The 12,180-nt window shown below is 38.9% G+C and overlaps 5 protein-coding genes and 1 long non-coding RNA gene across 7 annotated transcripts; 2 read left to right on the top strand and 4 right to left on the bottom strand.

The window, feature by feature from the left end:
• Nucleotides 1-484: 484 nt before the first annotated feature.
• LOC119548353 lies at nt 485-864 on the bottom strand. The gene is made up of 2 exons (XR_005219292.1): nt 735-864; nt 485-654 (listed from the first exon to the last, which is right to left on the bottom strand). It is a non-coding gene; the product is annotated as an uncharacterized LOC119548353 (long non-coding RNA).
• An 800-nt stretch (nt 865-1,664) lies between these two features.
• LOC119548002 (2-oxoglutarate and iron-dependent oxygenase JMJD4 homolog) lies at nt 1,665-3,457 on the top strand. Its single transcript, XM_037855064.1, has 2 exons — nt 1,665-2,398; nt 2,704-3,457. Exons 1-2 carry the CDS (start codon nt 1,794-1,796, stop codon nt 3,356-3,358), a joined length of 1,260 nt encoding a protein of 419 aa, XP_037710992.1. The 5' UTR covers nt 1,665-1,793; the 3' UTR covers nt 3,359-3,457.
• Nucleotides 3,434-4,524, bottom strand: LOC119548003. Its single transcript, XM_037855065.1, has 4 exons — nt 4,292-4,524; nt 4,005-4,231; nt 3,765-3,941; nt 3,434-3,712 (listed from the first exon to the last, which is right to left on the bottom strand). Exons 1-4 carry the CDS (start codon nt 4,496-4,498, stop codon nt 3,460-3,462), a joined length of 864 nt encoding a protein of 287 aa, XP_037710993.1. The 5' UTR covers nt 4,499-4,524; the 3' UTR covers nt 3,434-3,459.
• A 28-nt stretch (nt 4,525-4,552) lies between these two features.
• LOC119548004 lies at nt 4,553-5,770 on the bottom strand. The gene is made up of 4 exons (XM_037855066.1): nt 5,557-5,770; nt 5,268-5,500; nt 5,032-5,208; nt 4,553-4,967 (listed from the first exon to the last, which is right to left on the bottom strand). The coding sequence occupies exons 1-4, from the start codon at nt 5,746-5,748 to the stop codon at nt 4,736-4,738; spliced, it is 834 nt and encodes a 277-aa protein (XP_037710994.1). The 5' UTR covers nt 5,749-5,770; the 3' UTR covers nt 4,553-4,735.
• Nucleotides 5,771-7,135: 1,365 nt separating this feature from the next.
• On the bottom strand, nt 7,136-8,334 carry LOC119547006. 2 transcript variants are annotated; one of them, XM_037853675.1, is made up of 3 exons: nt 7,980-8,334; nt 7,506-7,912; nt 7,136-7,447 (listed from the first exon to the last, which is right to left on the bottom strand). In XM_037853675.1, the coding sequence occupies exons 1-3, from the start codon at nt 8,187-8,189 to the stop codon at nt 7,183-7,185; spliced, it is 882 nt and encodes a 293-aa protein (XP_037709603.1). In that variant the 5' UTR covers nt 8,190-8,334; the 3' UTR covers nt 7,136-7,182. The 2 variants fall into 2 exon arrangements, with proteins under 2 accessions (XP_037709603.1, XP_037709602.1); XM_037853674.1 differs by having other exon boundaries at nt 7,977-8,293.
• A 2,166-nt stretch (nt 8,335-10,500) lies between these two features.
• Nucleotides 10,501-12,036, top strand: LOC119546702. The gene is made up of 3 exons (XM_037853182.1): nt 10,501-10,918; nt 10,977-11,145; nt 11,214-12,036. Exons 1-3 carry the CDS (start codon nt 10,545-10,547, stop codon nt 11,943-11,945), a joined length of 1,275 nt encoding a protein of 424 aa, XP_037709110.1. The 5' UTR covers nt 10,501-10,544; the 3' UTR covers nt 11,946-12,036.
• The last annotated feature ends 144 nt before the right edge of the window (nt 12,037-12,180 follow it).

The raw sequence follows: 12,180 nt of genomic DNA, 5'->3' as shown, positions 1-12,180 counted from the left end.
TTCAAAAAATTAATGCTAAATACTGAATTACTTTTGAAAATGTAATGCCAATGAAAAATCAATTCATTACATTGAAAAAAGTAATGCTGATGAAATATCATAGAAATACTTCAAAAATATAATGAGGGCAGTTCATTACTTTTCAAGAGAAATAATTCCAATGGAAAAACAATTCATTACTTTTAAATTCAATGAAAAAAAAATGCATTACTTTTGGAAAAATTAATTCCAATGGAAAACTATTTCATTACAATTGAAATATATTATTCTAATGATTATTTTCCATTAAATATTATAATGGCAATGAAAAATTGTCTAGGTAAATGGAAAATTAATTGAACGTTTCAGCAAGTCGATAAAAGTGAAAAGTGAAAAGTGTAAAATGTAAAGTAGACCAAGTGTAAACAGCATATTTGTTTTGAAGTTGGTAAGCTGAGAATAGGGTATCCGATAGTCGAGGTACTCGACTATAGGGTTCTTCTCGTTTATTTATTTATTTCGACAATTCAATAACTTTTATAAGCAGCGCATTGATTTTATATGTACTATTATAAATGTTATATTATTCTGTCCATTAGTGGCATCAATGGGGCGAAGAATCAATGGAATTCTTGTTATAGCAAAATACGCCGCACCCGCCTAAAACCGGAAATTCTTAAAAAAAAAAAAGAAAAAAGGTGAAGTTATGAATTTTTGAAGAAACATAATTTTTAAGTTTAGAGCTAAAAACTTACTTGAATAGGTGGGGAGGCTGGCCATAAGCTGGACAATGCTCAGCAGGAACACGATCCCAACAATCAGAACTTTCAATGCAACCATTCTTGATGATAGAAAATAACTAAACGATTTCTGTCGGAGAAATACGTTTTTATAGCAGTGGTTGCCAGCAAAATCAACAAGAGTCTTATAAAACTAGGTTAAACAACAATACAATGGAATTCGATTGCAAATGGAAGATCACATAAACAATGAGGTCAAAGCAACAAGTTTAATTCTTATTTCTTGGAATCGTAAAAGACAATGTCTCATAACTTGTCTCTCCTATTAATCGAAAAATATAAATTCTGTATGTATTTATTAAGAGTAAGATTAAGGGGCATAGGCCAATAAGAGCAAATACAATGAGTGATAAGAAAATAAGAAAAATAACAGACAACCCATGCTCTGTCATCCAATATTAGGTATTAGATATTCGCGGAACTCCTGTTAAAAGAAATCGTTGGATGGCGGTCTTTTTAAACATTGAGCTTAACACCATGAGCTCAGGCAATCTAAGTACAGCTCTACCAAATTAGAATCTGAGGGACTTCCATTAACATTTACTCTGTTTATTTATAAAAACGCTCAATATTTTGATTGGAACTTTTGAATAAAGGCGCCATTAATTCTTCCTCTTCCATGGAGTCGAGACAGCATCCAATTAGCAATTAGAGATGGCCTAGAATTAGTCGATAGGTGTGTGTACAAGCTAAGCTGTTAAAGATCCACCCACACATGTTGTCTATTTTCGGTATTATTGTGAAATTTACTAAAATGTACCAATGTTATATCAAATACGGTACTGCCAAAATGTTGGGAGGGTGTCTTTGCTAACAGAGGCGCACATTTGGTATATTTTAACAACTTAAAATTGAGTAGAAAGTATCTTTTATCGATAACTTCCAAGTGGTTGGTCACCCCATTTCATAACAAACAACAAAACTATTATTGGACCTTTCCAAATATCAACCAAAAAACAACAGCCAGTGCATGATTGAGGACCTGTGGATATCGAGGACCCACTGCCAGATCGAATGGCGTCAGAGGAGCGGGACGGGGACCATTTGCTCCAGCTGCATCCCGAGGAAATCGGGCAAAATGACGCACAGCTGCCCGGGGAAATAGAGCGGTGTACTGGTCTGAGTTACAACGACTTCTTCTGGCGCTACATGCACAAGAACTTCCCGGTCATCATAACGGACGTCTCCAACGACTGGGAGTGCCAGAAGTGGACCGTTCTCCAGGCATCCAGGGATCTCAACTCCAATACGAGTGCATCTTCCATCAACTTTGACTACCTCAAAACCAGAATTCCCAATTGCCCGGTTCCAGTCGCCGACTGTAACTCATCGTACTTCAATAGTCACACCAAACTGGAGCTCAACTTGCACGATTACCTGGATAAATGGCGGAGCAGCATTGAGAACCAATCATCGGCGTCACAGGAAGTCAATAGCAATGTGGATACCACGAGCAGGGACAATCTCTACCTCAAGGACTGGCATCTGGCTGCCCAAATGCCGGGATATAACTTCTACAAGGTGCCTAAATACTTTGCCTCCGATTGGCTGAACGAACAACTGATTGACCAGAAGAAGGACGACTACAGATTCGTCTACATGGGACCCAAGAACTCATGGTAATGGTTCTAATAGTCATCTTCCTTGATATAGGGTTGTAATAAGTGTGATATTCATAATTTAAATGATTTGGCTTATAAGCTAACTATTCCTTCATTGCTATTCATTTTTATTATTATATTAGCTATATCAAAATATTATAATTTGTAGAGATCACAAAATCAACACAAGGCTAGCTATATCAAAATATTATAATTTGTAGAGATCACAAAATGAACACAAAGCTAAATCAGTTTTTAGTTGTTAAACCAGATCTCTCCCTTTTCTTCTAATTTTACTTATACTAACGCTCCTACGTTTTCAGGACCTCCTATCATGCGGATGTTTTTGGCTCCTTCAGCTGGTCCACCAACATTGTGGGCCTTAAGAAATGGTTGATAATGCCGCCTGGAGAGGAGCTCAAGCTGAACGATCGCTTGGGTAATCCGCCCTTCAGCATAGACGAGAAAATGCTAGATGAACACAATGTCCGATATTACACCATCAATCAGCGGGCCAATGAGGCTGTTTTCGTGCCCAGCGGCTGGTTCCATCAGGTGTGGAATCTGTCCGACACCATATCCATCAATCACAACTGGTTCAATGCCTGCAACATAGCCATGGTATGGCAGAACCTCAGGAACAACTTGAAGGCCGTTTGCAAAGAGATCTCCGACTGCCAACAGATGGATAATTTTGAGGCCCACTGCCAGACAATGCTGAGGGCCAGCTTTGGTATCAACTACCTCGATTTTATAGAGCTCCTGGAGTTCATAGCCACTCGCCGGTTGGCCGAGAAAACCGCAGCCACCAAGTTTTTACTATTCGATAGCTATAGAAAGAACGACTATCATGTGCAATACGATCTCGAGTGCTTAAGGATGGTCACAAGGACACTGACAGAGGATCCGACTGTTCAGCGCAGTCCTCTTCGTTTGGATGAACGCTGTCGGCAACTGCTCGCCCGATTAGAATTTTAGTAATAGCACGTGGAAAGGCCTTGGCATATTTTTATACCAAACTTGTATTCATATACAACCGATAGTCATAATATTTTAATACAGATATTTAAACACCAACTTTACTCGCCCTCGGGCCAGGTACCATCTCCTTTGGTGGGTTCCGTTCTCAGCCAAAGGCATTGGTCGATGATTTGGGAGCCGAGCTTGCTAGCCATGCCGGAGGACGGTTTATTTGAGTGGGCAACGAGGCCCATTACATCGTGGCCTTGGGCGGCAAGGCGGTACGAGATTTCTCTAGTCACCACACTGCCAAATCCGCGACGTTTGTACGAATCTTTCACTTGTAGCGCTCCCAAGTAGCCGCCTTGTAATCTAAGAGATTTACGGTTTAGACAATAGGATTATACCACTAAACGTGACTCACCTGATGCACCAGGCTACCAGTTCGTTAGTATCTTCCCGATACAAACCAGCACTGACGCACATGCGAATCTGTCTCTCTATAAAGAAAAGAGATCCCGAATGACGATTGGGCCACTCTGCATTAATCAAAGGGGCGTCTGCCACACTCAAGGACTTTAGGACAAACCCAACTGGAGCTCTAAGAAGAAAAATGGCTTTTAAAAAGATTCTTTACAATATGAAAGGAATGAGTTATTCGTACTCGCCCCTTAGTTTGAGAGCATCCTCCGCTTTCATATAAAACATATCCGTGACATCCCTGAATACCACTCCTAACTTTTTGGACTCCACTATATTATCCAGGGCATCAACATGCCTGTAGGGGATAGAACTACACTTCAAACCCGTCGACCAGTCCAATAAATCCAAAGCTCTTCTTACAAGGCCATTTGTGTTGTTCAAACTGCCCAGAAACAGTTGATAGCGATCCTAATCACGACTCTCTTATCAATTTGATAACTCGTTAAAAAACCAAGCATATCAACTCACCACAATGACAAAAAGACCATCATCTCTAGCTTGTTTTGTATCCAACGTGTACATGTGCAAGTGCTTCATCTGGGGTTCTTTCCTCAAAAATTCTATAAAATTATCCAGGCAGTAATATTCCTGGCAATATTTGGGCCAGCTTTGTTTGTAGAGCCCTTGGAACTCCTGGAGATCTGGCAGACCAATAACTTTCAATTGAGCGCACATTTTAGTTTGGAACAACCTTTCCCTTCAACTAACCGAGCAAGAATAGTTTTCATGTGGGTGATTAAATTACTTAGCTTGCCAAGCAGCTTGTTTAGTGTATTTATCTTTAAAGAATTCTCTTGTTATCGGTAGAGACTCTTGTTTGGTTTCTCTTAAAACTAGCCAACGCAATTTTTCCCACAGCTGGGAAAAATAAATAATCTTATAAAAAATGTACATCCATCAAAACAAATACAATCAATCTCCATTTGGAGCTACCGTGAACAGCCAGTGACACTGATCGTTGAATTTAAAGCCCAGCTTTTTGAACAGATTTAACGATGGCTGATTTTCTGACTCCACTTCGGTGATAATGTCACGTCCTTGCTCAGCCTCTCGTCTTGAGAACTCTTTCACGACCAAAGCCCCAAATCCTTTGCGTTTGTAGGAGGGTTTGACTTGCAGAGCTGCCAATAGGCCATCCTGAGCCCTGTTCAAAAAATAATATTTAGTTATTTGTTACAGTGTTCGGGATCGTATTCCTAAATATTTACCTTATACACCAGGCCACCAGTTCGTTGTCTTCGTCTTTGTACAGGCCAACACTGGTGGTACACCAAATTTGCCTTCGGATATAGGAAAGAGAACCCGGTTCGCTCCATTCCCAATGATCATCTATCACTTGGGCATCGTCTACTTTTAAGGATTTTATTGTAAAGCCGATTGGTGGTCTAAGAAGGTTATTAAAAAATTATTTAAATATACATTGCTTTATTTTTTAAACACTTACTCCACTTGAAAGTATAGGGCCTCATCTTTGCTTAAAACAAGGGAATAGGTCACACTATTGAGATCTACTTTTATATTTTTCGCTTGTATAACATCGAGGGCAACATTTAAATATCTTTTTGGCATAGAGGCGAATTGTTCGCCGCCAAAAAACTGCAATTTGAGCAGCGATTCCTTCAAAACCCTTTCGTAGCTTTCAGCCTCCAAGGAGCCCACCGAAATTTGATAACGATCCTTAACGAAATGTAAAAATATGGCACAAATATAAAAAAATAAAACAACATTCTTACCACAATCACAAATAAGCCGAGTTCCAGATTGGGAAGAACGTAGACTTGCACATCCTTTAGTTTAGAGTCCGTCTTATGGAGCTCCTGAAAACTATCTAGGCAGTAATACTCCTTGCAATATTTTGGCCAATCTCGGGTGTAAAAACTTTTCAGTTCTGCCAGCTGCTGGGCGACTTGCTGTAGGGAGTCCATTTTAGAAAGTGATCCCTAGCAACCAGACAGTAATTTAATTTATACTCAAAAAAATTATCTAAGATATCTTAATACTCTTTATAGATGTCATTTATTTGCGCCCTTGTAGACATTTCTATGTCTATATTTGCTATTTCACTTTATAAATTGTTGGACTAAGATACCTGAGCACCAACTATATTATGGCCCATAATATATTTTAACTTGAGACTCCCAAAAACAGCAGGAAACGTTGAAGAATTTACCAGAAAACTAGTAATATAGTTGAAAGTGTGAGCACGCTTCATGTGTAGAACCCTTGAAAATCTTGAAAATCTATAAGATCTATAAAACTATAACTTTCAATTGACTGCACAAATTAATCATGCGAGACAACCCTTGCGATCAAATCACCAAATAACTTGTTCGGATATGTAGCTAATGAAGAATATGACTTGTCTGACAACTTCTATATCTTTATTAACAGTAATCCTGAAATCGTTAGGTTCCTTTTAGACTGGTTACCACCTGACAACAAATTCCTTTTTTTTTTGTGATCGGTTTGAGTTGCCGGCACTTCGGATTACCAAAAAGCTGATCAAAACAAATGAATATATATTTTAAGCCGCTATACAAACAAACAACAGAAACGTCTTACTGCTATCTTTACAGCAATTTGTAAGGCCCAGAGACTCATTAAGAAGCTATTTAAGCCATAAAGAGCTTTCTGAGCTGATACTATATGTGGGCGAAATGCACTCAATCAGAGATAGCTCTTTAGAGAATTACTCAATTTGCAAATAACATATGTATTTGAATCTTCCACTTTTAAAAGTACAATTTTTCTTTAACTCCATTCTCAGAGATCGTCATACATTTGAGAATCCTCCACACGTAAAGATTTTAAAGAAAATCCAATGCTTAAAAACTATTAAATAAGTGACATATGTTGTATATAAAATTACTCCACTTTAAAATTTAGGGAAAATTGGTAAATTGGTTGTAGTACTGTACAGCTTGGAGATATCTTTTGAAGGGAAATGGTTCGCCCCTAGGGAAGTGTGGGTTACGCAATGATTCCTTCAGAATAGTTTACAATCTTTCGGTCTCTAAAAAGCCCACAAATATCTAATAACGATCCTTCAAGAGTCTCAAAATGTATATATATGTATCCAAAAAAATATGTAGTGATGTGATAAAAAATCTATCTAAATTGCATTCTCCACTCGATCATCCTGCTCGAGGAGCTTTACAAAACTTTCCAAGCAATAATACTCATTTTAGTATTTTGGTCAGTCCTGATTAAATACACTTTTTAAATCCTTCATTTGATTAATACCAACTTGATGGAAACCCCCAACTGCTTTTAGTAATACCCTTTAAGCACAAAACGTGTTGTAGACAGATGTTTGTACTTTAAGGCCTTGTACATATTTCCTTATCTTTATTAGCGCTTTATTCGTTGCTGGGCCAAGATATCTGACCACCTCCATTCGGCCTAATCATGCTCCAATAGTAGTGCTCGCCCCTTAACAATTTGAAGTTAAGTTTCTCGAACACGCGACGGGCAGCATTGTTATTCATATTGACCAGGGCCGTAATATCCTGCTGAAGATCGGTGGCAATAGCCTTGGAAATAGCAGCGGCAACTACCAAACCAAGCCCACGACGTTGATGGGATTGGATCACTTCCAAAGCCCCAAGAAATCCGCTTTGTAGCCTGTAAAACAGTAGTAAATATTGCATCTGAATTGCTAAATCAAAGTACCATGTCCTACCTCAAGCACCAGGCACACAACGAACCCGACTCCTTCTCATACAATCCCACATTGGTGTTATATGTGATTAGCATCTGAATAAGTTTTAGGGAACCGGGATGACGAGCTGACCACAGATCGTTTATAAGGTCTGCATGTTCCAATCGCACTTTATCTAGATAATAACCCTCGGGACACTTGATCTCCCCTAGTTGTTCAGCCTCCTGGCAGTTTAAACTAAACATAATGGTATTCATTTCACGATCCATGTTAAGATTGAGTTCCGCCACAAGCTCTTTGTAGATTTCATGATGGGCTTCTTGAATAGCACTGACTTTGAAACCTCCCGACCAATCCAACAATTTCAGCGCCAGTTTCAATTCGGTTTTTTGTTTACTTATGTTGCTGAAGAATAACTGATAGCGATGCTAGAAAGGAAAATTATCAATGAAATACATATATCAACGCTTTGTGTAGATAAGATGCACATACTACCAGTATAAACAGCCCATCCCTTTTCCAGTCATTATCCAAAGTATAGAAGTTGAGGTGTTCTAAACTGGGGTTTTGATGCAACCACCTCAAATAGTTATCCAGCCAGAAATATGCAACACAGTGGCTGGACCAATCTTTCAGATACAACTTTTGCAAATCTTTCAGATCGGCTATATCTGTGATTTTCGTCAGCTGTTTTGCTGTTGCCATGTTGGAGAGAATTACCAGACTGTTTTGGTGTGACGATCTCTCTCTGTTGTTTTTGAGCTTTTTTGATAAGCCTTAAGAGAACTTTTAATGCTCTTATGAAGGTGGTATTATTTAATGCCACCGCTTGTAGAAAGAATGAGTACTCTTGATCACTCTTTTTTACTCAATCAAAACCATAGAATAATATTTCACACAGGGGCATTTTTTTTAATTTCTAAAATATATTTTAAAAAAGTAGTTAAAGTATTTTATATTATGCAGAAGCCTTTTCTAAGCATATTGAATTATCTTGTCGGTGAACAAAAGAGGTTCTCAAAATTGTATTGCAGTGGAAATGGCGACAATTTGAACAAAATAAGTACACAGAGAAAATTCTGACGTTCTCATCTGAGTTGAAAATGTTCTTAAAAAATTTTTAATAAAAATAGAACGACATTTTTAAGATGAAAATGTTTTTATTTTCCTCGAATCAAGTTGAATTGGCGGTATCTAAGTACTTTGAATGTACAAATAAACTATTAGTTCAGTCCTTAGTGTATACTTATCAAAAAGTTGTTAAATAAACTCAATTTAACTTTTCTCTTCTCACCATTTCGTTCTTATATTGATACCAAAATGTACTTACACGATTTTTAAGAACAATGTTCTCAATTCAAGAACAATGTTCTCAATTCAAGAAGGAATGTTCTCAATTCAAGAACAATGTTCTCAATTCAAGAACAATGTTCTTAGATAGTTTTCTCTGTGTATCTTTTTAAGGATCCAAAAAAATTGTTTGCCTCCAAAAAAATTAAACTACAGGAAAAAATAGAAATGGTAAGATATTCTTTTTTATGAGTAGACATTTAGAATTTAAGCGAGAGGAGTTATATTTTGCCCGGAATCGTTTTCCGAAAAACAGTGTTCCGAGATAATTGCGTTTAAAATTTCAGTTTGCTGCTTAGGTCGCACTAAGTAGTTAGTTTAAAAATGCTATCTTCGGTTCAAACGGTCTGATCATTAGAATTAAACTTGATTTTTAACCGATCTGAATCCGTTTTTGTGTAGTACATAATACCTCGATTGTCTAGTTGCCACTCCGAAACTGCCGGGTTTGATAAGAAAAAATAAAGCACTCCCGAGTGTGATAAGAAAAAAACGCAATGCTAATAACGTAATGGGTGGGATTTTAATTACTATGTCAACTATGTCTTTGGTCAGCTAAATTTGCATGTTTTTGATCTCGGCTGTATTCGTTTCCCATCCAGAGAAAGGTTTAAATTGTCTCGTAAGTTTTGGGTGGCAATTTTCCGAAGAGCCATAAAATAAATTGTACGTATAGAGTTAATAATAGGTAGAGCAAATACCAAATCTGTTGACAATGACAGGCGGTGTTCCACACGCGAAGCAACACCTGTTATGAAGACGCCTTATCAACTATCAAAACTTTTGAGAGAACCCCTATGACGTGGTCGAATGACTTCGGCTAACAGGTTTGCTAGATCACAATAAAAATGCAGGCAAGAGCCCGAAACTTATTATTGGTTCATCAAACCAACAGCATGTGAATCTCCATAAAAAAACCTAGATGCGGATGACAATGCAGAAGTCGATGGGGCGACACTTGGCTGAGATTTTCAGCTTGAGAAAGCTTCTCGCCTACGATAAAACTGTGGGACACACTCGATTTTCTACGTTTCGATTATTTGTTTACCTTTTATCTTAAAAAATAAACACATATTGAAAAAATTCAATTATAAAATAAATTATAAATACCTAAATCAGTCCAGACAGCTCTAGAATTGTATACCCATTACTCGTAAAACCAAAGGATAAAATGTATTTCTTAAAAATTGTGTAACAGATGGAAGGGAGAAAGCATCACTTGGCGAGTACATCAATGGTATTTTTTGCGATTTATGGGGTATATCTTATACATGTAGACCATTACCTAAGAAATTGTTAAAAGACTTCTTGTGTATTGTGCAAAAAAGTGTGTAACTAGCTAAAAGTCGGAAAAAAATCTAACAGCAATTGCTTTTGGGTTACTTTTTGTTTGTTAGAGATTTTAAAAGAGAGATCCTTAAAATTTTAAGAAACAAGAGCGGTGAATATTAGCAACTTAAAATATTTTTTAATGTAGCATCTAATAAAAATTCATATGTTAGACTCAAGGAAATTCTAATCAAACAGAACCACGGTACTTTTCAACGACCACACGGTCGTTTTAAAAGCTTGGCATTGTCGTAGAAATGTTCCCCAGAAGACAAACACTATCTCGAACAAATATAAAAGGCTAAGTTCTACACCGCCGTTAAATTAGTTTTCTCCGGAACGCAAGCGGTATAGGGTCGCACGGATAATAAAACAAGAAAAATGGTGGTTATAAAAAACGAACAGAAGATCTCGGTGCCAGAGTATCTGAACGAGCAGTTTTTCACGGATACCCTCGAAGAGGGTCTGAGGGAGTCGAAGGTGACTCTGAAGGAAGTCAACTTTGAGTGGGGCAGCAATCCGGGGGACAACTACTGCTCGGCTATCTACCGGGTTGGACTCAAGTTCGCAAAATGGCTCGATGGAAAGGAATCCGCGGCAACAGAGGTACTCTCGGTGATTGTAAAGACCATTCCGATAAGTGAAGCCACCCAGTTTCTGGAGGACGTCAATGTGTTTATCAAAGAGAAGCAGACCTACACCGATATCTTGCCCCGTTTGGATATCCTGAGTCGTGGCGACACATTTGGTGCTAAGTAAGTGGGTGAAAGCTTCTTATAAAACTCCTATCATATTTATCATATCATACCTCAGATACTATCACTCTGTGAAGACTCCAGTTCAGACAATAGTCTTCAGCGACCTCAAAGTGGAGGGTTACAAGGTGGCCTCTCGAGAGGCAGGTCTCGACTGGAACCACGCCTCCCTGATTCTTCAGCAGCTGGGAAAGTTCCATGCCACATCCATGGTTCTCGCCAAGAAGGTAGGGATGACAATAATGGGGAATAGCCTGATATACCATCCTGAGTTCTTTTTTTGTTGATCTCACAGGATCCGGCCATTGTAAAGCAGTACACCCGAGGCATGCTCAGCAAAGAGACTCTAATGAAAAGCGATACCTTTGAGGAAATGTTTGGAGGTTTTCTCAAGGGTCTCATCAAAAGCACCACTGGTTGGTCCGGTTTTGAGAAGATAAGCAAGAATCTTCAGCGTCTTTTGGATAACTTTCGGTCCGTTTGCGTGGCTGCAGCCAAGCCAAAGAAGGGGGATCGATATGTGGTGCTCAACCACGGTGACATGTGGACCAACAACTTTATGTACGCCTATGAGAAGGTTTTGGAGCCTGCGGTTCCCACACGTGCTATCTTTGTGGACTTCCAGCTGAGCTTTTACGGTAGTCCAGCATGCGATCTCAACTTCTTCCTAAACACTAGCATTAAGTTGGAGTTGCTAAAGGAGCGCCGCGACGATCTCATTAAGGTTTACTACGCCGCCTTCAAGGACGCTCTGGAGTACGCCCGCTTCGAGGACATTCCCACCTTCGAGGACCTGCAATACGAACTGCGCAGCCGCGAAACCTACGGGCTCTTCGGCTTGTTCGCCTTTCTGCCCATGATCACCATGCCCAAGGAACTGGCCCAGGACAACAGCATTGAGAACATGCAGGACGAGGCCTTCAAGCAGCGCAAGATGGACGCCATTTTTTCGCAGAAGTTTTTGAATGACCACCAGAAGTGGGCCCTGCAGCGAGCCGAATCCCTTGGCGTCTTCGGAGACTATTAAGGAGTTGGGGTTAGTTAACCTTTGTGATATAAATTGAGTTGATGGCTTATTGTTTTCAAAAGTTGTTAATAAACAAATTTCTACTTCAAAACCTGTTCCTAAACTTAAAAGGAAAGCCCTCGGTATGCTTTATCCCAAAGATCCCAAGATCATGGTTTGATCGATTTGGATCCTGAGAATTTATATACTTTTAAGAGACGGAAACGCTTCCTTCTAACTGTAACATATTTTCCGA

This window comes from Drosophila subpulchrella, chromosome 2L, assembly GCF_014743375.2.
Source record: "Drosophila subpulchrella strain 33 F10 #4 breed RU33 chromosome 2L, RU_Dsub_v1.1 Primary Assembly, whole genome shotgun sequence".
NCBI classification, from domain to species: Eukaryota; Metazoa; Arthropoda; class Insecta; order Diptera; family Drosophilidae; genus Drosophila; species Drosophila subpulchrella.
This window is presented reverse-complemented; position numbering and strand designations above follow the sequence as displayed.